Source organism: Tamandua tetradactyla, chromosome 7, assembly GCF_023851605.1.
Source record: "Tamandua tetradactyla isolate mTamTet1 chromosome 7, mTamTet1.pri, whole genome shotgun sequence".
Classification (NCBI taxonomy): domain Eukaryota; kingdom Metazoa; phylum Chordata; class Mammalia; order Pilosa; family Myrmecophagidae; genus Tamandua; species Tamandua tetradactyla.
Window position 1 is genome coordinate 65,787,204 of NC_135333.1, and position 21,709 is coordinate 65,808,912.

The 21,709-nt window shown below is 47.1% G+C and overlaps 1 protein-coding gene across 2 annotated transcripts in view; it reads left to right on the top strand.

Moving 5' to 3' along the window:
• Positions 1-21,709, top strand: part of PRMT8 (protein arginine methyltransferase 8) — a 122,763-nt gene that overhangs the window by 80,925 nt on the left and 20,129 nt on the right. The window contains exons 7-10 of one of the 2 annotated variants that reach the window (XM_077169713.1): positions 1,118-1,273; positions 3,847-3,910; positions 18,287-18,429; positions 19,050-19,137. In XM_077169713.1, coding sequence (XP_077025828.1) covers positions 1,118-1,273; positions 3,847-3,910; positions 18,287-18,429; positions 19,050-19,137 — 451 coding nt within the window. The remainder of the gene's footprint in view (positions 1-1,117; positions 1,274-3,846; positions 3,911-18,286; positions 18,430-19,049; positions 19,138-21,709) is intronic. The other variant, XM_077169714.1, reaches the window with a different exon arrangement.

Below are 21,709 nucleotides of genomic sequence, written 5' to 3' on the forward strand. Positions count from 1 at the left end.
CAAGGGAAATGTAAACATATATACCCAAAAATGTTTATTTTTTTACAAGAATGTCCATAACAGCATCATGGACATTATCATAGTAGCCCAAACTGGAAACGATCCAATATCCATCAACAAATGAACGGATCCATACATTGCGGCAAGTTAAGACAGTGGAACACTATTCAGCAATAGTGAGAATAAGAACAAAAAAGGAACAAACTTTGGATCTGGGCAATAACGTGAATGAATCTCAAAAAACTCATGTTGAGAGAAAGAAGTCAGACACAAAAACATACATCCTGTATGATTCAGTATTCTAGAACAGGCAGATCTAAGCTTTGGTGAGAGAATTCAGATCAGTGGTTGCCTGCATCAGGCATTTTTCTAGGGTGATGGAAATATTCTACATCTTGGTTACGGTGGAGGTTACACAACTGTACATTCATCAAAAGTCTTACATTTAACTAGAAACTTAAAATCTGCACTCTCCATTGTATGCAAGTTATACCTTGATAAAGTTGATTACCAGAAAAACATCATCCTAATCCTACTGGTGATAATTTACAAGTGTTTGCAGATACCTTGCATGGCTGAAGATTCCTGCCTCACCACCACGCACAGATTAATCATGTTCTCCTTGGGCTGGAGGCAACAGGTGATCTAGTTCTTGGTAAGAGGTTACCTAGTTCCTCCTTCACCACAAAGCACTTAAGGCTGAGCAGAGGGACATCCTTTCTATTCCTAAAAACAAACAAACTCCTTTCATAACCCGTTCGATGCTAATTCTCTCACCTTGGCAGAAAGTTCTGCTTCAGATCTAACTTAAATGTCTCATGCTGCAAGGTACTGATTTTTCCTTTTGTTCTTTGGTAAATGGAAGCTTCCTCAAGTCTGGAACTTAGTTTCTCTTCTGAGGGTACCAGGCTATCTTTCTTGGGCTGAGTTTTGAGCTCGGGGTTGCTTAAGATGCTGCAGCTCTGCCTGGAGGTAGCCCCCAGTACTCGTACTGTGGCTCTGCACCATCGGGATCCCTGAGGAATTGTGGCAGGATGTTCCTGGGGTTCACCACCCTGGGGTACTCCTGAGCGCCTTGAGGTCCATTGACAATGCCTTTCTTTTCCTTCCGCCACAGGAGATGCTGAAGGATGAGGTGAGGACGCTCACTTATCGGAACTCCATGTACCACAACAAACACGTGTTCAAGGACAAAGTGGTGCTGGATGTTGGCAGTGGCACTGGGATCCTTTCCATGTTTGCTGCCAAAGCAGGGGCCAAGAAGGTGTTTGGGGTGAGCACGCTGCCCCCTCCCTCCCTTCAACCTCTGCAGAGCCAGCCCATGCACCGCACCCCCTCTCCCCTCTCTCTTGCTGGGGTCCCACTGCCGAGCAGGAGTGGAGGGTGCTCTGGCACTTGGGCATGGCTCCCGGCCCCTTCCTCTGATGCTTGTTGACATTTGCATGAGGATTCTTGATTTTTCTGAGCCCATTCTGACCTGATGGTGCTTGTCCCCCATCAGCCTGGCTTCCACCGGGGCCTCGGGTTTAGAGCTCTGATCTTCCACTCACTTGATGTGTGACTTTGGGCAACTCACCTCTCCATACTTCAGTTTTCCCAGTTGTAAAATGAATGTAACGATAGTGCCGTGCACACTGAATGATTGTGGGGATCAAATGAGCTTAATATACATGTGCAGTGCTCAGAACAGTGCCTGGCATATGGCAAATGCTCAGGGTTTGTTATTCTAGTTGAGATGGGGCCCTGGGGAATAATAACAGGAAAATCTCCTTCCTTCTTTCTTTGAAGGGCAAGTTGATAGTTTAAAATTCTGCTGCTTTGGCTGTCATAGGCTCTCCAGGCGGACTGACCCGCTGGGAGCTGCCCAGCCTTCCCCTGGCTCTCCCAGTGCAGCCAAACACAGCCCGATGACAGCAGAGCCGGGAGTGTCCAGAACAGAAAGAGCTCTGAGCTGCTGGCTGGCACTGGAAACATTCAGTGGGTCCAGGACTGGAAAACGGGAATTCATTTTGATCAAAATTAAAGGCAAACCACAATCAAATTCCCAGTATGGAGAGGAGGGAGGTCATTAGCAGAGGCCCCATGGAGAGTTGAGCAGCATTCAGCGAGCCTTCCGTCACTGCACATTTAGCTAGACTGTCCTGTGTCCTGCCTGGAGGAGCCCTAGACTCTAGGCTGACCGGAGCCCTCCCAATCCCCCTGACTGCCCTCCGCCTCCAGAGGCTGACCCCTGAGTCTCAAGCCCCGGCAGGTCCAGCATCATCTGGCATTCCTTCTTGGAAAGCACAGGGGTCACAGCTGTGGAGAGTCCTCTGGAAACCCAAGCTGGCCTCCAGGTGCCTCTGGCGTAAACTTGACTGGGAAAACCCGAGATGCGCTCAGCTAGGGTGTATGTTGGGGGTAGGGTGCCAAGGTCATCATCACCGGTTCTTGCCTTTCCTCCCCTTCAGAGACTCCTTCACACGTCCCTCCTTGCCAGGACAGATGCCTTGGGCTAAGGGGCAGACTCAACTTTCACTCGGGTTTTAGAGTATAGAGTTGGACTTGAGACCCTGGGGTGACCTCATGTGCTTTCTCTCCCGGGGTGTCTCTGAGGCTCCGTCCCAGCTCTCACCTTGGCGGGGGATGTGGGCAGCTGAGGGCCAAGCTAGGAAGGCAAAGGCCCCCTGTCACTGGTCTTCACGTTCCCTGGAGGCTCCAGTCAAGGAGCTGTCAGGACACTCCCACTCGGCGCCTCCCAGCTGTGACGACTCGGTGCAATCTGTCTCCCTCCGGCTCTTCTCCTCTAACAGCTCTTTTATAAACAGCTCCACCACATTTAGCCAGGCTTCTTTCCGGATGGTTCATTTCACAGTTTCTCCTGTTCCAGGCTCCCCCTGCCACCCACTGCTCTTCTCCAATTGGGGAGACAGCATGGCAAGAGAGAGAAAGCAAAAGTCAGAGAGGCAGAGGGAGGGAAGGAGCGGCCGAGTGAGAGAGGCCATGGACAGATGGAAAGTGGAGACCGAGAAATAGGAACGAGACAGAGGTGAAGAGAGAAATGGAGAGAACGAGATAAAGAATCAGAGGAAAGCTAGAGAAATGGGATAGAAATGAAAAAGGGCAAAGAACCAAAGAGAAAGGACAAAAGAAAGGAATGGGGAAAATAAAGAGAGAGGACAAAGTGGGAAGAGGGAAAAGGAGAGGATGGAAAAAAGAATAAAGGGGGAGAATGATAACGATGCCCACACATCCTGAGAGCTTTTGGGGACCTGTCACTGCTCCAAATGTTTTACATGCATGAGCTCATTTCATCTTTACGACAACCGTGTGAAGAGGTGCTGTGATTTACTCATGAGGAAACTGAGGCACAGTTAGAATGTGGCAGAGGCAAGATGGGAGGCCAGGCTGCCTGGCTCTGGAGCCCACGTTCTTAACCACCAACTCCAGGAGCATCTTGTAGACCAGATGACAAGAGGAAAGGATGGGGAGGAGGAGAAGAGAGACAAGGTCCCACAGACAGTGGGATCTGAACGCTGCAGGTGTGGGGCGTCCCAGAAAGAGCTGGTCCTCCCACCATGTAGACCCCTGGCCAGGGTCTGGCTCCTTAGCCACAGCCCTAACCAAGGGAGCCTACCACGTGCTCTGGGGGTGTCTCACATCAAAGACAGCCAGTAGTCCTTGGAGTTGGGAGGACTGATTTTTAGGTTTTAATCCATAAAAAAAATGAACTGGACTGTTCTGGGCAAGTCCCTACCCTTCTCTGGGCCTCAGTTTCTCCATCCCTACCATGGCCCCTGAGTCCCTTTGCATTGGTCATGCTGAGGTTGTTTTGACGCCTTGCTCCGTGTTCTGTGCCCTTTCTAGATTGAGTGCTCCAGCATTTCTGACTACTCAGAGAAGATCATTAAGGCCAACCACTTGGACAACAGTAAGACATGCTCAGAGTATTTCCTATGGATGTGGCTCACCCTTCCTGGTTGGGATGTGAGGATTCACCCAAGAGGGAAGGGCACAGAGTGTTTGGACTCGGAGAGGCAGAGCACCCAGCTGAGACCCTGCTAGCAGGACCGTGATTGGGGCTTCTGAGGTCCAGGCCCCATGCAAGCCAATGCTTGCATTTGACCCCTCTCAGCACCCTGTGAGCCCAGCCTATGGCTGAATCCTTACTTGTCATTGCCTCTGCTTGGTCCCAGTTGTAGGCAATTTTTTGAGTTCTGTAAAATGGCAGCTCTTCCTCCTCTTCCTCTTCCCTCTGCACAAGCCCCAGCCCTACTTCTCCTGGTCACCCGGCCAGTGGCGTCATGGTGGACCTCATACTCCTCTTGTGATGGGACATGGTCCTCCACTGCCCACAGGCCCTGTGGCTGCTGGGCCTCACTTGGCAGTTAGCATCCTCTTGGGACCGGGACCTTCCTCAGGCTGGAGGCTGATTATCCAGAGAGGTGTGCTCCCTTCCCTCCCTCTCCTCTCTTTTCTCCCATGAACTGCACCATTCCCCAGTCCCTTCCCTCCTGGAGCACACTCAGACCCAAGGGTGTCCTTGAACAGGTCTCCTTGTATCTTCTATCAGTTGTCAAGTTTGTATTTAGTCTCCAGGCTCTGTGTTTAGTACTGGGGAGAACTCAAAGGAACAGCAGGAAACTGTCCCTGCCCTGACAGTGGCTATCAGAGGAACAGGCAGGACTTACCCTGTGCATCTCGTGCTATATGCTGGGGCACCAGGGATGAGCAAGGCACAGGCTTGCCTCCAGGAGCTCCCAGTGTAATCAAGGAGAATGGTGGGTAGACAAGAAGTTGCAAAACAGAGGAACAGTTTGAAGCAGAAAGCAGGGCTGACAAAGGGATACTGGTCCTGAAGCAGTGGGCCTGGGGAGGGTTAATTCCAAAAGAAAGAACTCATAAGCTGAATTCCAAAGGATCAAAAAGATGAGGCTTGGAGGTAAAAACTATTCCCCAGAGGGGTCCAGGTGAGAGGACAAGCTGAAAGGCCTGGGCAGGGGGAGAGAGCAGGGCTGGAACAAGAGGTAAAGATAGGAAACAAGCAATTTTGGTTTTCAGTGCCTCTGGGGAATTCAACTGGGAGTTAGCAGGGTCTTCCCTCTCTGTGCTGTGTGATCCTCAGCTCCTGGGATAGAGCCCATGTTGTGGTCCCTGCTGAACCACCGGGACTCTTGCTCCCCTGCAGGGTGCCTGATGTCCAGATACCCCTTTGGGTCTGACCGAAGAAACCAGGTACAGGTGGTCCCCTTCCCTTCCCACTGTAACAAAACTGTTCTCTGTCCTGCAGCACATGCTGCCTGTCCTGTGTGCTGCTTGACCCACTTGCTGCCGATTCTTTGAACAGGCAGAACATTCATTTATTCATTCCTCAAACTCCTATGAGTGGCATCGTGAGCCAGGACCTGGGTATGAAGCAGTGAGCAAGACAAAGTCCCAGACCTCATGGAATCTACATTCCAGTGGGGGATGCAGATGCTAAACAAAGAAGTGTGCATTCAGTGAAAACTATCCGATGGTAATGAGTGCTGTGCCGACCAGTCAGGCAGGGAGATGGGATTGGTTGGGATTAGAGGCTACTTTAGGCTGAGTTTATTCTGAGGAGGTCGCATTGAAGTTCTCATTTGAATGGCATGAAGAAGTCAGGCTGATAGAGGCCAGAGAAGTCCAGCCAGAGAGGACAGCCAGTACTAAGCCTCCAAGCAGGACTGAGGTTGGCACGCTTGAGGAACAAAATGAAGGCCTGTAGGGGGCAAAGGGGAAAGTGGTAACAAGATGGAATCAGAAAGGGAGGCAGGAGCCAGATCACATAGGGCTTTGTAAACTAGAGAAACGAGTTTGCATTTTTTTGAAGAGCAATGCAGGCCATTTGGATGATTTAAGTACAGGAGGAGCATGCTCAGATTTATAGATTAAAATGATTCCTCTGGCCGCTCTATGGAGGATGGGTCAGAATGGATTGCAGGCAGAGAGAGCATAAGCAGAGCCCCAGCAGGAGGCTGCTGCAGTGCTCCCGGTGAGAGGTGCTGTGACGTGGTCCACAGTGGCCTCAGTGGAATCGGAAATAGAGGCAAGAGGAGAGACTGATGGATTGGATAGAGGAACAAGAAAAAGAGGAGGAAGGGTTAAATTCTTTGAGTGACTGGTGGACAGCTAGAGGTGGAATGCGCACTGGGATGGTAAGTAGAGGGAGAAATCAAGAGTTGTCTTTTGCACATTAGGCCTGAGATGCCCACTGGACATTCAGATAGAGATGGTGAGTAAGGGTAGGCTACATGAGTCTAAAGCTCCAAAGAGAAGGGGTTATACAGTTGGGAGTTATTGGCGTATAGATGTTATTTAAAGCCATAACAAGGGGTCGCTAGTGGTAATGTGTAGCTAGAGAAGAGAATTGGGCCAAATATAGGGCTTGGGGACATTCCAACATTTGGAGGTCATGCAGAGAGGGCGCCAGCAAAGAGGCAGAGAAGGTCCATTCAGTGAGGCTGATGGACATTCGGGAGACTGGAGCACCGCGAAGCCAAGGGAAGGAAGAAGTGGTCAACTGTAGGGGATACTAAGAGATCGAGTAAGGTGAGAGCAGAGTATTGATCACTGAATTTAGCCATGTGGGGGTTATTGGTGATTTTAGCAAGGGCAGACTCAATATAGGGGTGGGGACAGAAGCCCAGTTGGAGTAGGTTAAGGAGGGACTGTGAAGTAAGAACTATAGATAGCTTCCGTTGGGATGGGGAGCAGAGAAATGAAGCAGTAGCCACAGAGGGATGTGGGTCCAGAAGGAGATTTTTTTGAGGATAAGATACATGAAAATGTATGTGTATAAGTAAATGGTCCAACAGAGAGAAAGGAATTCCAGATATAGAGGAAAGAATACATTCATAAGCAAGGGACTTGAGGTTTTGAGAGGGGATGGGGTCCAGGGTCCCGGTGGAGGGGTTAGCCTTTTTCCTGGAGCAGTGATCATTCGACCATACTAACTGACAGGAAGGGGGAGCGTGGGCCAGGTGGAGGTGAACTGGGGGTTGGAAGGGCCTGAGATCCTGGTTTGTTGCTTCTATTTTCTCAATAAAGAATGAGGGGTCATTGGCAGAGAAGAGGGGGAGGGGAAGGGATGTCAGGGTTTTGAAGGGCAATGAGGAAGAACGGAATGGCCTTTTGAAGAGAGGAAAAGCAGACATGCCGGATGGTGGGGCTTGCTGTGGCACACTGAGGGACTGTTGAGAGGTGTGGACATAGATCTGAAGTGAGCCCAGTCCACACTGCCAGGTGATTTTCCTATTATAGCACTCAGCCACCTGGGTGGGAGCAGAGAGGGGTATGCCTGGGCTGGGGCTTTGCTGGAAAAACCCAACAGCGGGAGGAAGGTGCATAAACTTGGTGACAGTAATGGACTGTGGGGTCTCAGCTGGGTAAGGAAGGAGGGGGTGGGGGTGGAGAAGTGATAGTGAAATAGGGTGGGGGAGGGGCAGGTGGCATCTGTGGTGGCCATGAGCAGTGCCGAAGCCCAGAGACCTCTTGCCAACCTGAGTAGGGGAAATGTTGCCCAGGTACCCTGGCTTCTGGCTAGGTGCCCACAGCAGCCCTGCAGATCCTGTTTTGCCAGCAGGGAGACTCTTCTGTACCCTCCTCAGAAGGTACTTATTGGGGCAGAAGCAACAGAAGGGGTGACCTCTCCCCCTGTCTACTAAAGGTGGAAAAAGTAAACCAGCTGATTCTTTGTCTGCAAAAAAGTGATGGAGCGTGGAGTCCATGCGTAATTATTTGATCTCCCATCACCCAACTCTATGAAATGGTAGGCCAGTTTGCTATCCCCATTTGACAGATGAGGAAACTGAGGCTGAGGACTGGGTGACTGAGCTGGGCCAGGTCCACTGGCTTGGCTGGCAGTCCCGTACTCTTTCCTCAATGGCATTTATGCTGTGTGGAAGCATGGAGAACTTACTGGTAGACTCCTGAAAAGGGAAACCTCTTAATGGGGGAGGCAGGTTGCAAAGAGATACCAAGCCAGATTTCCGCCAGTCTCTGAGTCCCCTCCCCGGGCCCCAGGGGCCTCCAAAGGGCACTCAGCTCTTCCCCTGCTCCGTGCAGCCTTCACTTGCTCAGTAATCCCCGATCCCTGAGGTCCCTGAGGGTCTGCTCCACTCCCTGGCTTTTCATCTTTCCCCCTTTTTGCCAATTCCACCCAAACACATGTTCAGGACTCTGGAAATACAGCCCCCTTGGCTCACCCTCCTCCTTTGGCTTTTGAAGAAGGACATTTGCCTCCCTAGCCATAAAAATCAGAGGTTAACATTAATGTCTGATCATGGCCTAGTGCTCAGATCTTATTCTGTGTTTTGCCGATTGTGACAATAACGTTGTTTATCCAAGGGGGTCCAGTTCGGAATCACACACTGCAGGCTGTCCTTCACTTCCGCAACCTTGACACTTTTGAGCATTAGAGGTCAGTCTTTTATAGAATGCCTCTCGGTTTGGGGTTGTACAGTGCTTTCTCGCGATTGGATTTGGGTTCTGCATCTCTGGCTGGAAGAAAGCAGACATGATGCTTTCTTCTCATTGCATCCTACTGGGGGTGTGTGCAGCTTTAATTTGTCCTATTACTAATAGCTCTTACTTTCATCCCTTGAGTAAGGGGGCGTGTCTGCCAGGCTCCTCCACTGTAAAGGAGCTCTCTTCCCTTTTGTAATTAATAAGGGTTTCTGGGAAGGTCTTTTGAAGCCATGTAAATATTTTATTCCTCATCAAATTTCCATTTATTTATTTAGTTACTCACTATGGACTCATGGTTTTCTATTTTTATTCACTAGGGTCTCTCTATCATCACTCCTTTGATAATCAAATTGTCCCCAGTTTGGTCATTGGGTGCTCCTTCACGCTGGCTTCTGTGACCTTTTGATTTGCCCCCTTCATTTGTGGGGAGCTTTCTTACTTTCTGGCACAACAAGATGTTCCAATCTCATCTCATACTTTCTCTGCCTCAGCCCTGGCATCAGCCATTTCTCCAAGGAGCCTGGTCCCTTTTCGTGGAGAGCGGCATTTTGAAACAAGTTCTGGGGTGAGGTGTGCTCATTGCTTTTAGGATGTTGCTGCTCCCGGGCAGTTTCAGTGGAGAGAGCTAGGGAATGTGCAAGTGTGTACATGTGTGTGAATGCGTGTGCACAGACATTTGCATATCAATTCATGTTTTCACACTGATAGCTCCACATCTAATCCACTACCACAGGGTTCACTCTCTCCCCTCTTTGATGATGAGAAACCTGCCTTCCATGATTAATGATTCTTCATATATTTACTGACTAGATAAAATCCCCTGTAAGTAATCAATCCATCGCCTATGATTGCCACCTCCTGCCCCATGCAGATGCTTCTGGCACCTTGCGTGGGCAGCCTCCTGTCTTTGCTTGGGCTCTGGTTTGCTGAGGAGGCACAAGCCTGTCCCTCCAGGGTTGGCCTCCTGACCTGGTCTCTGATGTGCCGGGTGGGGTGCCCCTGTGTGGATGTTCTCCTCACCCCACTCCAGCTTCCACACCCCATGCGGGACCATTGCGGCATCTCTCTTCTGGCCCCCTCAGCAGGGAAGTTTGCTTGCTCAACCCCACTGGATGGCTTTTATGACTGAATCATCCCCTGTTCTGGATTCTGATGGCTCAGACTTGATATTGTGCTCCGGAGGCAAAAGCCCAAGAGGGTCAAACCATTGTCCCAGAGAGAAGAGCCGCTCCCCATGCCTCATGCCTTTTCCTATCCCTCCCACACCCTGTACCAAGGAGGAGGGGGCTCCGTGCCCAGGGGCCTTCCTCAGGCAAAGTTGTCTCCATTCCTTCCTCCCTAGGGCTCCAACAGGTGGTGGAGAGGTGAGGTTGTTCAGGACCCTGCCAGCCCTGCCAGCTCACTCTGCCTTGGCATGTGTACTAGAAAGAGGACAGCTTGACTTGCATGGATGCTTCCATGGAAATGCTTTTGAAAGGCAGCAGCAGCCAATTGTGTGGGTCTTGGGAGTGTGGGTACAGAGACATAAATAACAACACAGGACATAAAATACCTGCTACCCAGAATCAGTCAATCTCTCTTTCCCTCTCCACCTCCATACGGCTTCTTGGAAAGGATTTATTCGCGTGTAGGTGCACTCCTCCATGCAGCCACCTCCAGGAGCCAAGCAGCCTTCATATGGCTCCTTACACAGGCATGGCCCTCACACGTGCCATGGTGACTCCTCTTTGACTTAAGCCCTGACAGCTATTATTTCCTCCCCTTCCCTGCCAAGGAAACCAGTGGGCTGCCGAGATGCTTAAAAAGGTAGAGGCACTGTGTAAATTGGCATAGGAGTTTAGGGATTGATAATGATTTTCTTAGTTCCTGAAACAACAAACTAGAACCCATTTACTCTTCAGAAAACTGAAGAAACAAAATGTAACCCTCCTCTTACTTCTACCTGCACACATCCTAAAGCACAAATGTCATGGATGGAAGAGACCTTAGCATAGCATGACAATGGAGTGAGGGTTCCTGAAACATAACAGCGGGGAACGCTTAGCCAAACCACTTTACCTGCTGAGCCCTCTTCTCACTCTTCCAGAAGGGAGATGTGTCAATGTACAGCTTGCAGAGTTATTGGAGGATTGGAGATAATGCATATAAAGTGCCAAATATGAGGGCCTTGCAGATAGCTGATGCTCACCAAGACTAACTGTAGGCCCTTTCTGCTTTAACGTTCAACAATTCGATAATTCTTGGCCGCACAGTCCAAGCCATTCTAAATAGTGCTTGAATTCTTTGCTCCGACAACATTCCTCCATGCTATGCAATTATCAATTGTGGGATGACTTTCCTGATGGGGAACCTACTGTGGCCATCCAGGGAGCTGTGATGGTTAGACAGCACTTCTATCCATTGAGCCGAATTCTGCAGTTCAGCTGATATTCTAGTTCTTTCTTTTAGAGCCATCAGAGCTAAGAGAGTCCATATCTCCTTCTTCAAGATAGTCCTTCCCCCATATCTGCAGGCAACGCCTTTCCAGTTTCCTCATTTTCTGCTCAGAGGGCTTTCTTTCAAACCCTTTAGCATCTCTCCCACCCTCAAAGAGCCATGCTAAGAAATAAGAACCTCTGGTCATCTGGAGGCGTCCAGGTGCCATACTCCTAAAATCACAGCTCCACTGTCCCTTAGCATTTGTGGAAGACACCTTGTCCCTCTGTTCCTGAGCTGGAATCAGCTACAACCTGTTGTCTGACCACACATGTCTGCAAGCTTTATCTCCTAACCTTTCAGAACATATTAAAGTTCATGTTGTTAGATTCAGTCCTTCTTTATGGACTAAGACTCTTTGGAACATCACTCTTCTCCAATTTAGGTTATCTACACATAGGTGTCCTGCAGTAAGTGTGGAAGTTCCTGGAGGGTGGTTTAAACTGAGCTCATTAATCAGCTCCTTTGAGTACAGTCATGTGGCCAGTCATGAATCCACACAGTAATTCATCACCTTCTCTGTTAGGAGGCCATGGAGGTGAGGCCCTGTCAAGTTCCTTGTTGAAGGCCCCACATGGTGCTTTGCAGCATGGCAGTTAAGAACTTTGGGTCTAGAACTAGACTCCCTCTCCACACCCAGCTAAGCCAGATTTAGACTGTGATCACGGATAGCTTACTTCCTGTGCCTCGGTTTCCTAATCTGTGAAATGGGAATCATAGTGGTACAAACCTTATAAGATTGTGAGGATTAATTAGTAACTGCAGGTAAAGCAGGTGTGTGCTGAAATAGGCTCCTTAAGGCTCCTGAGAGCTGACTGTTAGATGTCAAGTCCGTTTGAGGAATAGTGGAAGCCACTTTGGTAGCTTGAAATTTGCCATGGTAGGAGAAGTTCCACCACTGAACTCAGCAAATGCTACCAGCCAGGGCTTTTTCCCCCTGGAGAGGCAGTTATTAAGTATCTACCAGCAGACTACTATGTAAAGCACAACAGTATCTGTCAGGCAGTAAGCACTGAATACATGTTAGCTATTGCTATTATTATTATTTGTGCATTAACTTAACTAATAGCCCTGTCAAAAGAAGAAATGAGACTAATCAGATATAATTGTTTTTAATGAACCTGTACCAGTGGCTCTGGCAATTGCGACTTCATTTTCTAACTGCTCACGATGCACACCATTAATACTCTTGGAACTGAGTTTCATTTATTTACTCCTTCAAGCATTATTGTTCCAACTACTAGACCCAGCACCAGGCACTGGGGAGGCTGTGGGGAACAGGGCAGATGAGAGCTTGGCTTTCATGAAGCTTCCAGTCTCATGGCGAAGATAGACAAAAAGACAAGTGATAAACAAAATGCCAGCATAATTACAAACTGTGGAAGTGCTTAGAAAGAACTGTGATGTTTAAGTTCATGTGCTAACTTGGCCAGGTGATGGTACCCAGTTGTCTGGTCAGGCAAGCCCTGGCCTAGCCGTTACTGTGAGGACATTTCATGGACTCAGATCATCAGTCAGTTGATTGCACCTATGGCTTATGACAACTATGATCAAATGAGGGAGTGTCTTTTGCAATGAGAGAATCCAATCAGTTTGATTCATTCCAGTCAGTTGAATTCAGTCCAATCAGTTGGAAGTAATCAAATAAGTTGAAGACTTTTAAGAGAGAGGTGTCCATTTCAGCAGTCAGAAGAGAGAAGAGAGAACTTTTACCTCTACTTCAGCCAGGGAGAACTTTCATCTCTTCTGCAGCCAGCCAGCCTCTCCTGGAGACTTCATCAGTGACCCTCACTGGAGTTTCCAGCTTGCAGCCTGCCCTATGGAATTTGGACTCGTGCATCCCTACAATTGTGTGAAACTACCTTTATAAAATCTCGTATTTACAGATCTCTCCTGTTGGTTCTGTTTCTCTAGAGAACCCTGACTAATACAAGAACCATGTGGAGTCATTGAAAAAACTGCTTTTAACAGGGTAGCCTCAGTGGCGTGCCACAGCCACTTGCAAGGCCTTGCAAGAACCAATTCTGAGCCCCCCTTCCAGTTCTGTGTCCTTAGCTTGAAATCAACCACAGTAGAGTATTTACACCATGGACATCAGAAAATGCAACAAATCGGGGCTGATTTTTCCTCCTGAAGAGCTGGTTGTTAAACACTTTACAGCACAGTACTGGTGGGAGTGCTTTTCAGAGGGGAGGACGTGGAAGCAGAGTCCTGAACGACGAAAAGCAGCCGGCCATGCTAAGAGCAGGAGGAATAAAGTTATATGTTCTTTTCTATATATACAAAGGAACAGCCTGTACAAAATCCCTGGGTTGGGAGAGACTTTGGTCTAACCCTATGTAAGCTTCTGCTATACTTAATGAGTAGAAGTTAAACCTGGAATGACTTTCTGAATAGTTGGGCTTAGGAAAAACTCTGTTGCCTTCTACATTCCCACCGATTTCAACCACTCTGTGCAGTACCACCCCCTTCTTAATAATCCCTGGTTCCCTTGGCCAAACCCACAAAAGCAACTGCCTGCGGCCAATGTATTGGGTATTAGCTCAGGCTGGGACATGCAAGGGTCTTAAGGGTGGGTGATAACTTGGAGCTGGGAAGAGTCCTAGTATGGTTTTGATTAACTGAGCATTGTTCCAGCCACTGTCTGGGAGAAGAGAGATGCCAAGCAGGGCCTCTCAGGGAACGGCTCTGGCCAAAGCTAGGCTGGACTTTAGGGCTCCAACTAAACAGACTGGGCCATTGACCTTCACGGGAGCCAGAGGGGCTCGGGCATGGAGGCCAAGGCTAATGTTCTCTTTCTGCTATCACCACTGGCTCAAGAATGGGTCTGAGCCTGACCTTGTAGGAGAGGGGCCTGGAGAAGACAAGGGCAAGGAGCTAAGGCAGGGGCTGAGGTGGGGAGGTTGAGGGGTTCTGCTGCTCATCCTGGCTGCTTATGCTGGTTCCACCTATCCTGTCCCAGCAACCAACCTGACTAGCCCTTAGGAGAAGGATGGGTTAGTCCTTTGCTTCTGAATGCTTTTCTCCCACCATACCAAGAAGTTACCTCTTTCTATAATGAATCTACATTCATTACCTTGCTTGGCGTCCACCGTCACCCCAGGAAATAGGTAAGCCAGTTGCTGCCATACCCATTTGCCCTGTGAAGGGAGGAATCTCAGGGAGGTTGTGTGACTTGCACAAGGTCACACACAATGAGCTTGGGTTTTGGCTCCACCATTTGATTTCTCTTAACTCTCCATTTCCTTATTAGGCAAATAGAATAATAACATCAACTGCATGAATTGCTCTGAGGATTGTTAGATAATATATGTAAATTCGCTCTGCAAACTGCAATGCAAGGGATAGTAATTTTTGTTATCACAATCAGGACTAGTTGAAAGATCCTTTGCCTTTTAACTCAATGCCCTTTTTTACGGAATTGCTTATCCTTCCATCCACTCATTCAGTAACAATGTTTGAATGTTTGTGAGGAGCCTAGTGCTCTCTGCAAGATCCTGGAAATAGAAAGCTAAACTAGATGGCAAAGAGCTGGGGGTGAGCAGGGCCTTAAGGCAGCCAAAGTGGATGTCTCCAGGGTAGGCGCCTGAGTCAAGTGCCCTGGGAGCGGAGCAGGGGGCGAGGGGCTTTGCTGTGGAGTGGGTGACTTCGGAGAAGACGCCGTGGCTCATCCTTCCCTCCCCACATACACATGACCTCAATGCTCACTTTTCTGTAGGACAGGATCTGTTCCTAGAATCAGTAAAGAGTCTAAAATGGGGAGATTGTTCACCTCAGACCCCGGCAGTCAGCTGGCTCTAATCGACACACTGGAGAACCAAATGAGAACAGGCTGGGCTGTTATATTTTTTTAAAGGCCAAGCAAATCACCATTAATCAGAATGACTAGATTTCTGTACCAAACACCCCAGCCAAGAAGGAAAAAATATCTTAAACCATTTTTAAAAATCTCACTGAAACAGTTCCCCCCATCTCCCGCAAAATCTAGATGTCTGATTTGCAAACTTGAAGCTACAGGGGAAAAGCTACCATTTTAGAGTTTATTGCTCCCTCTTGTGCATTTAGCAATGATTAATCATTCTAGAATTCATGAGCCAGGGTCCTGTCACAGCTGGTTGAACAAACTTTCCATCATCCTTATGGAATAAAAATGCAATGCCAGACAGTGACCTCAATGCAACCTTGAATTGAAGCTATTTTAATGATATGGGGTTCAGATTAGAGGTGGGGTTCTGCAGCCTATAGCTACTCAGGACCTTAGTATACATGGCTAAGGCCCCCTCAAAAAATCTCAGTATAGAGGGGGAGGGAAGACTGCAGCAGGTATGCCCACGTGTCTCTGAGCCAACCCAGTGCCATATGTTGAGCAATAGCCCCCAGTGAATTTGCCTAAACTCTGCGGCCGGCCGTGAGAAGTAGGGTTTTGTGGATTGGGCAGTTGAATCTGGGGGTGGTTGCTGGTGGTAGCCACAGGCAACTGAAGGATGTTCTCAGTCATTCAGCAGGGCAATTATGCTGGAGCCCATAGAAACAATATGGATTCTTAAAGAAAATTGGGCTCCGGGAATCAGTGCAAATTGAGGCAAACTGGACATGTCAGGTGCTTTTCTTTATTGGTGTCAGTTTTCTTCACCAGTCAGTCTCATAGAATCCTTTATATGTAGCAACCGCTTGATGTATATTCAAAGAATCAAAACATCTGGCACTGTAAAAGATCTTGGGGATTTTTAGATTCAACTTCCCTTATTTTTTTCCAATGAGGAAGCTGAAGGCCCCAAGAAAAGAAGCAATTTGGTCAGAACTAGTTGTCAGTTAGAATAAGAATGTAGGTTGCCTGACTCCAGCATAAGGTTGGCAGGTTGGGCACTGCACAAAGGTACCAGGGAAAGGGGATGAATAGGATCTGAAATCCAGTACACAACTGGACTTTTTCCTTTCACAAAGGGCCCCATCTACTCACCAAGCCAAGTGTGGAACCTGACCTGCTCCAAGAAAAGTTTGCACTTAAATAGATACAGAAGGATGATGTTGAGTGAACATAAACCCAGACTTTTAAACATTTTATAGGGTTAATTGATTCCTTCTATCTTTTTGCAGGTGGAAACAGTGATTTTTTATGTTCTGTGCCAACTGTATTTATCTATATATCAAAATTCATATTGATCAGAGTTATAATAGCTCATGGATTAGAGGGTTAGCACAGAGAACAGGGGCAGGCACACTCACCCTGGGGAAGGTAGCACCCAAGAGCTATACCATGCATGCCTGTGTTGAACTAAATGATGAGTTCTTGTTCATCTCTGTTTCCCCAGCTCCTAATGGAGTCCTGTCAATGGAATCATCATGGGTGGAACCTCATGCTAGGTACACAGAATGGAGGTCCTGGGGCTCCAGGGGCAGAAGAAGCCTCTTCCCAGGCTGCACGGAGGTCATAATGTAATGCAAGAGGAAGGACACACCCATAACCCCAGAGACACATGCAGACATTAGGGAAGAGCCTTGGGGATTGTACAGAGAGAAAAGAAAGCAGAGGTCATTAAAACACTTTAAAAATGTTTACAAAAATAACACAAGCCAGGTTTTACATGCATATGACTAGGCAGGTGGATCAGGCCTATATTTGCCAACTCTTTTTCAGAATAAGAAATAAATTACGCACTATATGTTCATTTTCAAAAATCCTTTACTTGGTCCCTTAGCGAATTCTCTTGGCTTATCTTGGGCCCTCTTCTTGGTTGAGTTTCTGACCTTGAGTCTCAGAGTCAACATGTCCACACACACACACACACACACACACACACACACACACACACACACACACCCTCCATTTTGTCCAAACCTTTTGGAGATGACTAGCACCTCCTACCCTTACTTCTTAGGGGTAGGAACACATCACCAGGAGGGAGGTGGAGGGCCACACAAGCCTGGAGAGGGATCACTCTGGAAGGATCAGGGCCAGTGTATGTGTACGTAGTGTCTGACTCCTCACAGGGGAGGCTGCGTCTGATTAAGCCTTGATTAAATACCAGATACTGGGGAGGGCACTGTCATTGGAGGCCACTAATGGGCTCTCCATCATCTGCATTAGCCATTGTGAAGACACTACATGAAGCCAGTGAACTGTGTGTCCTTTGCCATCTAACAGTCTCCATTTAGATTAATTTTCATGAAACTTGGATTCAGCACAGACATGTTATTTTGTTTTGACTACTGAATACAGGGGATTGTTCCATTTTCCCAGCAAAGATCAAGCATTGTGTGATTTTTCAGAGGACATTTGCACAATGAGAGCTTCAGAGAATGAATATGAGTAACCTCTCAGCAGAAATGTTCAGAAGGAACCAGCCAACCAATGCATCACCCTGTCAACTTAACAGCAGCATCTAAAATAGCTTTTGCTCTGATCTTTATAGCAAGGAATGCAAAAAGAGAGTCCAAAATTATGTGTATTCTATCAAACGATCAAAAACCCAAAGTTGAAGTTTCTCCTGCTACAGTGAAACCTGAAGTTCTTGGAAGACTCATGGCAGAGGCCACTCAGTGTTGGGACTTTGTCCCTGGCCCTATCCCTGGCTGGTCAACCAGGAAGAATATCTCAGATGATGTGTACCCTGTGTTGGGCCTCAGCTGTGAACCTGGTGTGCCACGTGTATTATTGCATGTAATCAACACAACAACCCTACAAGTAGATATTCTCCCTGGCTGTTTTTGGGGGAATGGAAACTCAGTTAGACCAAGTAAATTGTGTCAAGTCACACAGCTGATATTAAGAAGATCCAACATGGAACTCAAGCTTCTTTGGCTGTAGAGTCCATGTTCTTATCAAACTCTAAGTTGCCTCCCCCATTAACACTTTATGACCACCCTTAAGAGATGAGCCCTGGCTATGAAGATGTACAAGAGCATAGAGGCACATTCCCGCCTTCTTTGGTTCGTATCCCTATGGTAGGCTGACATGTGGTCGGGGCCGGATTCAGAGTGTTGGGACCATATCAGACTTGGGTTCTGATTCCCCGGCCCATCTTTAACCTCTTGAAACCTTCATTTCTTCTTAGTTATAAACAAGAATATTACTTCACAAGGTTGCTGGGAGGGTTACATCACATGGTGCCTATGATGTGCTTAGGAACATAGTAGTAGCTCATTAACTTTAGTGGGCGAACATGAAAATTGTGCTCAATTCTTTCAGTAGAAATTAGTTTGGTGAAGAGTGAGGTATGTCATGTTCTAAAAGTAGAATCAGAAAAGGGCTAAAAATTCATCATCTGGAGCTGAGGTGGGGTGCTCATGGGTCTCAATTGGGGTCACTGCAAAGTGTGGCCATGGGGTTCTTATTTTCTAGTCATCACCATATTTAAGGGTAAAGTGGAGGAGGTGGAGCTGCCTGTGGAGAAGGTGGACATCATCATCAGCGAGTGGATGGGCTACTGTCTCTTCTATGAGTCAATGCTCAACACAGTGATCTTTGCCAGGGACAAGTGGCTGGTAAGTGCCCTGCATGCTGACCCCTCAATGGTTTGCTGGCTGTCTTGCTGTTCCACCTATAGCCTTCAGCCTTGGAAGGTTGTGAGGCCTTCAGAAAGGCATTAGTCTAGGAGGCTGCCTCTTCCAGGCCCTTCCTTAAAGCAGATCTGCTCCAGGGGAAAGAATCATCATCCCTGTGTCCAACATGCCCTACCATCAGAATATTCTTCTACAGGTCTAGGCTTGGCCTCCTTTGCTGTCATTGACACCATTCTCTCTTGTCATGATAAAAGTCTGTTCTGGTGGGAAAAAAATGCTTAGGGCTTGCGTGGATGTCAGAAAGCCAAGCTTGCTTCTCACCTTGGCTTCTCCAGCTTAAAAGGTCATGACATCTTTCACTATTCCTCTTGAACGTAACTTCACCTCATTTTACCCACCTAGGTTTCCCAAATTCTCCTTGCTCCAAAATAAAGGTTGAATATTGCCATCCTAGCCATAACCCTGACCCAGGTGATAGTCTGCTGAATGAGAAATGCTGGTGAGGGGGTGCTTGTCTGGTGCCTCTATGTGCAGTTCAAAAATGTGATGTCTTTGTCAGGTGAATAGATTACGAGACCCATTTCCCCACAATTCATCAACAGAAACCTGGAGGGCTTATGTTTCCAGACCGGGCAGCTTTGTACGTGGTAGCAATCGAGGACAGACAGTACAAGGACTTCAAAATCCACTGTAAGTCACCTTTTGATCCTCTCTTGGAAATTTCTTGCACATTTGGGGTGGAAGTCACTTTAATGGGCCTGAGATGGCTTGTCAGTATCAGGAGCACAGCTGCTCTCCCTATGGATGAGTTTATCTGTGACCCTATCTGATTTCTTCTGTCTCAATGATTCCCTTTAGACCCAAGGGTGGAGATCTATCGAGAGAAAATAAGCAATGTGGCTTATTGGGTTGAGAGGATAAATGTAATGTGAATGAAAAATGAATTGATGCAGCAGAAACTGAGGTTTTGTAGAGAACAGCAGGCCATGTTGCCTAGAAGCCTGTCAAGTCTCAGATATTCCAGAAATCCGCCTCAAGGGTCCAAAATGGCAAGTCTGTAGACAGGCCAGTCATTTTGACCCTGCTTTCATACCACTCAAACTTATCAAAATATTGATTCCTCTTCACATTAAGTAAAACATATATTATGCATTATTTCCTGAGTTTCCTTTGGAGAATAGCAGTGGGGTGGTGGTAGAGGGGAGACTTTGCTTTGAACAATCAAACAAATGATTATTGTTTGACTTGAATATTTCTGTGTGTGTATATTGTATGCCTCATGGGACTCACATTCAAATCCACATCTGTGATGTCTTATCACCCTAAAATTTGTGATTCTCTTAGGAAAAAAATGAAAACTAAAAACCTCTCTAATGCTTTATATAGTCTGAAAAGGTCTATTTTCCACTTCATTTAGAGGGTAACATTTCTCAGTGTTGACAGCCCGATCCTTACTGAAATATACCAAACATACTTTTGTGAGGTTTGATCATCACCTAAGCCAGAAATAAACAAAGAGCAAAGAACTTCTCCCAAACAAGCAAGCACGCAACCAATCAAACCAAAATGCAAGAGGCAGAAGCTCTGACCTATCCAACAGTCTCGGAAGATCTCAGGGTTCCTGCCCCTAGAAATGGCCAAGCACTACTTGGCAAGATTGTTATGGAGGGGTTCGCAGACAGAAGAGACGAATAAATGTCCCCTGTCCCGACAGTCTAAGACTCTATAGTTCAACAAATTGTTGCTCAACTGATTCGAACAATTGCCGTGTAATCATTGTCAGCGCCACGGATGACCCGGCGACTGTGCTGTACTGTGGAGAGTGTGTATTTGTGCAGGTGTGCTCATTACCTTTCTGGAAGTATGAAACCAGAGCATGAATTTCAGAGCCTGAGATCAGGAGAAGACAGAAGTCGGACAGTTGTTTGAGACTCTGTGTCCCATCACTGTTTGCTTCCCACAGTCTGGTGGGGTTTCTAATATTTGACTTCCAGGGGGAAGGAGGCAAAACTCTAAATGAGAGGTGGGATAGTCCAGGTTAAATGATCAAGCTTTTGTAGTCTCTCAGTGCTGGGTTCAAACCCTGAATTTGCCACTTTCTAACTGTGTGACCTTGAACAAATCACCCAACATCTTTGAGCCTTAGCTGAAGATAATATCATCACTCCCACAGAATTGTCACGAGGGTTAAGTGAGATAAAATGTATCAAAGGACATAACACAGTTCTGGTTCTTTATGGGCCCAGACTGGATTTAGCCTGAACATGTAATTAACTCCCTTTCTACTCTGGCCCTGGCAAGTGGGCCTGACTGCCAGGCTCGTTGGCTTCTGGTGACTTAGAATCCAGGACAGATATCCTTTCACAGAAGACGGCCAAAACCACCGCACAGTAAACGTCAATCAAGTGCAGGTAGAAATAGGACATATTTTGCCCTGGAGCTGCATTATAATGTTCCTTTTGGAGATCTTGCCATGTAACTGGACTGAAAGTGTTTTGAGGAGAAACTTCAGGCGCCATTCTTCATTCTCACATTCACTTCAATATTTATTGAGCTCCAACCCTGGGCACAGATCTTTAAGAAACTTCCTTAAGCTTTCCAAAATAAACATACCTTCCACGGATTGTGTGTGGGAGCCTCTGGTGAGTGTGCATTGTAATGAACTAGTGTGGGGTTGGAAGAGGAATGGGCAGGGTCCCGAGAGGTGCTAAGGGCACTTGCTGCTACCCAGCAATGAATGTGATTTGTTCTTTCATTTTTGCTCACAATTTTCATTGCGTCTGGGAAAGGAAGAGAATTAAAAGTCAGCCCCATTTTTTCCCTTATGGAGTGCTTACTCTGGAGTCTCTATATAAACAAAACAAAACAAAAGCACACACAGATATCTTAGAATCCTGTTAAATTTTCTACATAAATGTTTTTTTTTCTGAATAATTTGGTTTTGTTTTTAGTAAAGAATGCAAGCTCATTTAGAAATCCATGTTTCAAATACATGGAGATTTTAGTTACTTTGAGTTCTAAATCAAAAAAAAAGTAAAGCATAAAACTTGCTGATTGGTTGAGAAACAATTGTAAATAAATTTCAACTGGCTAAGAAAGTAATATCTTAAATTGGGGAGGGAAGGTGAGATATGACTTGCCTGCTTCAGAATCTAAATTATTAGGGAAACAGCTTCCTTCTCGTCTCTTCCCTCTCCTCCCCTTCCCATTCCATCCTTTCCCTTCCCTTCCTTTCCCTTCCTTTCCTTTCCCTTCCTTTCCC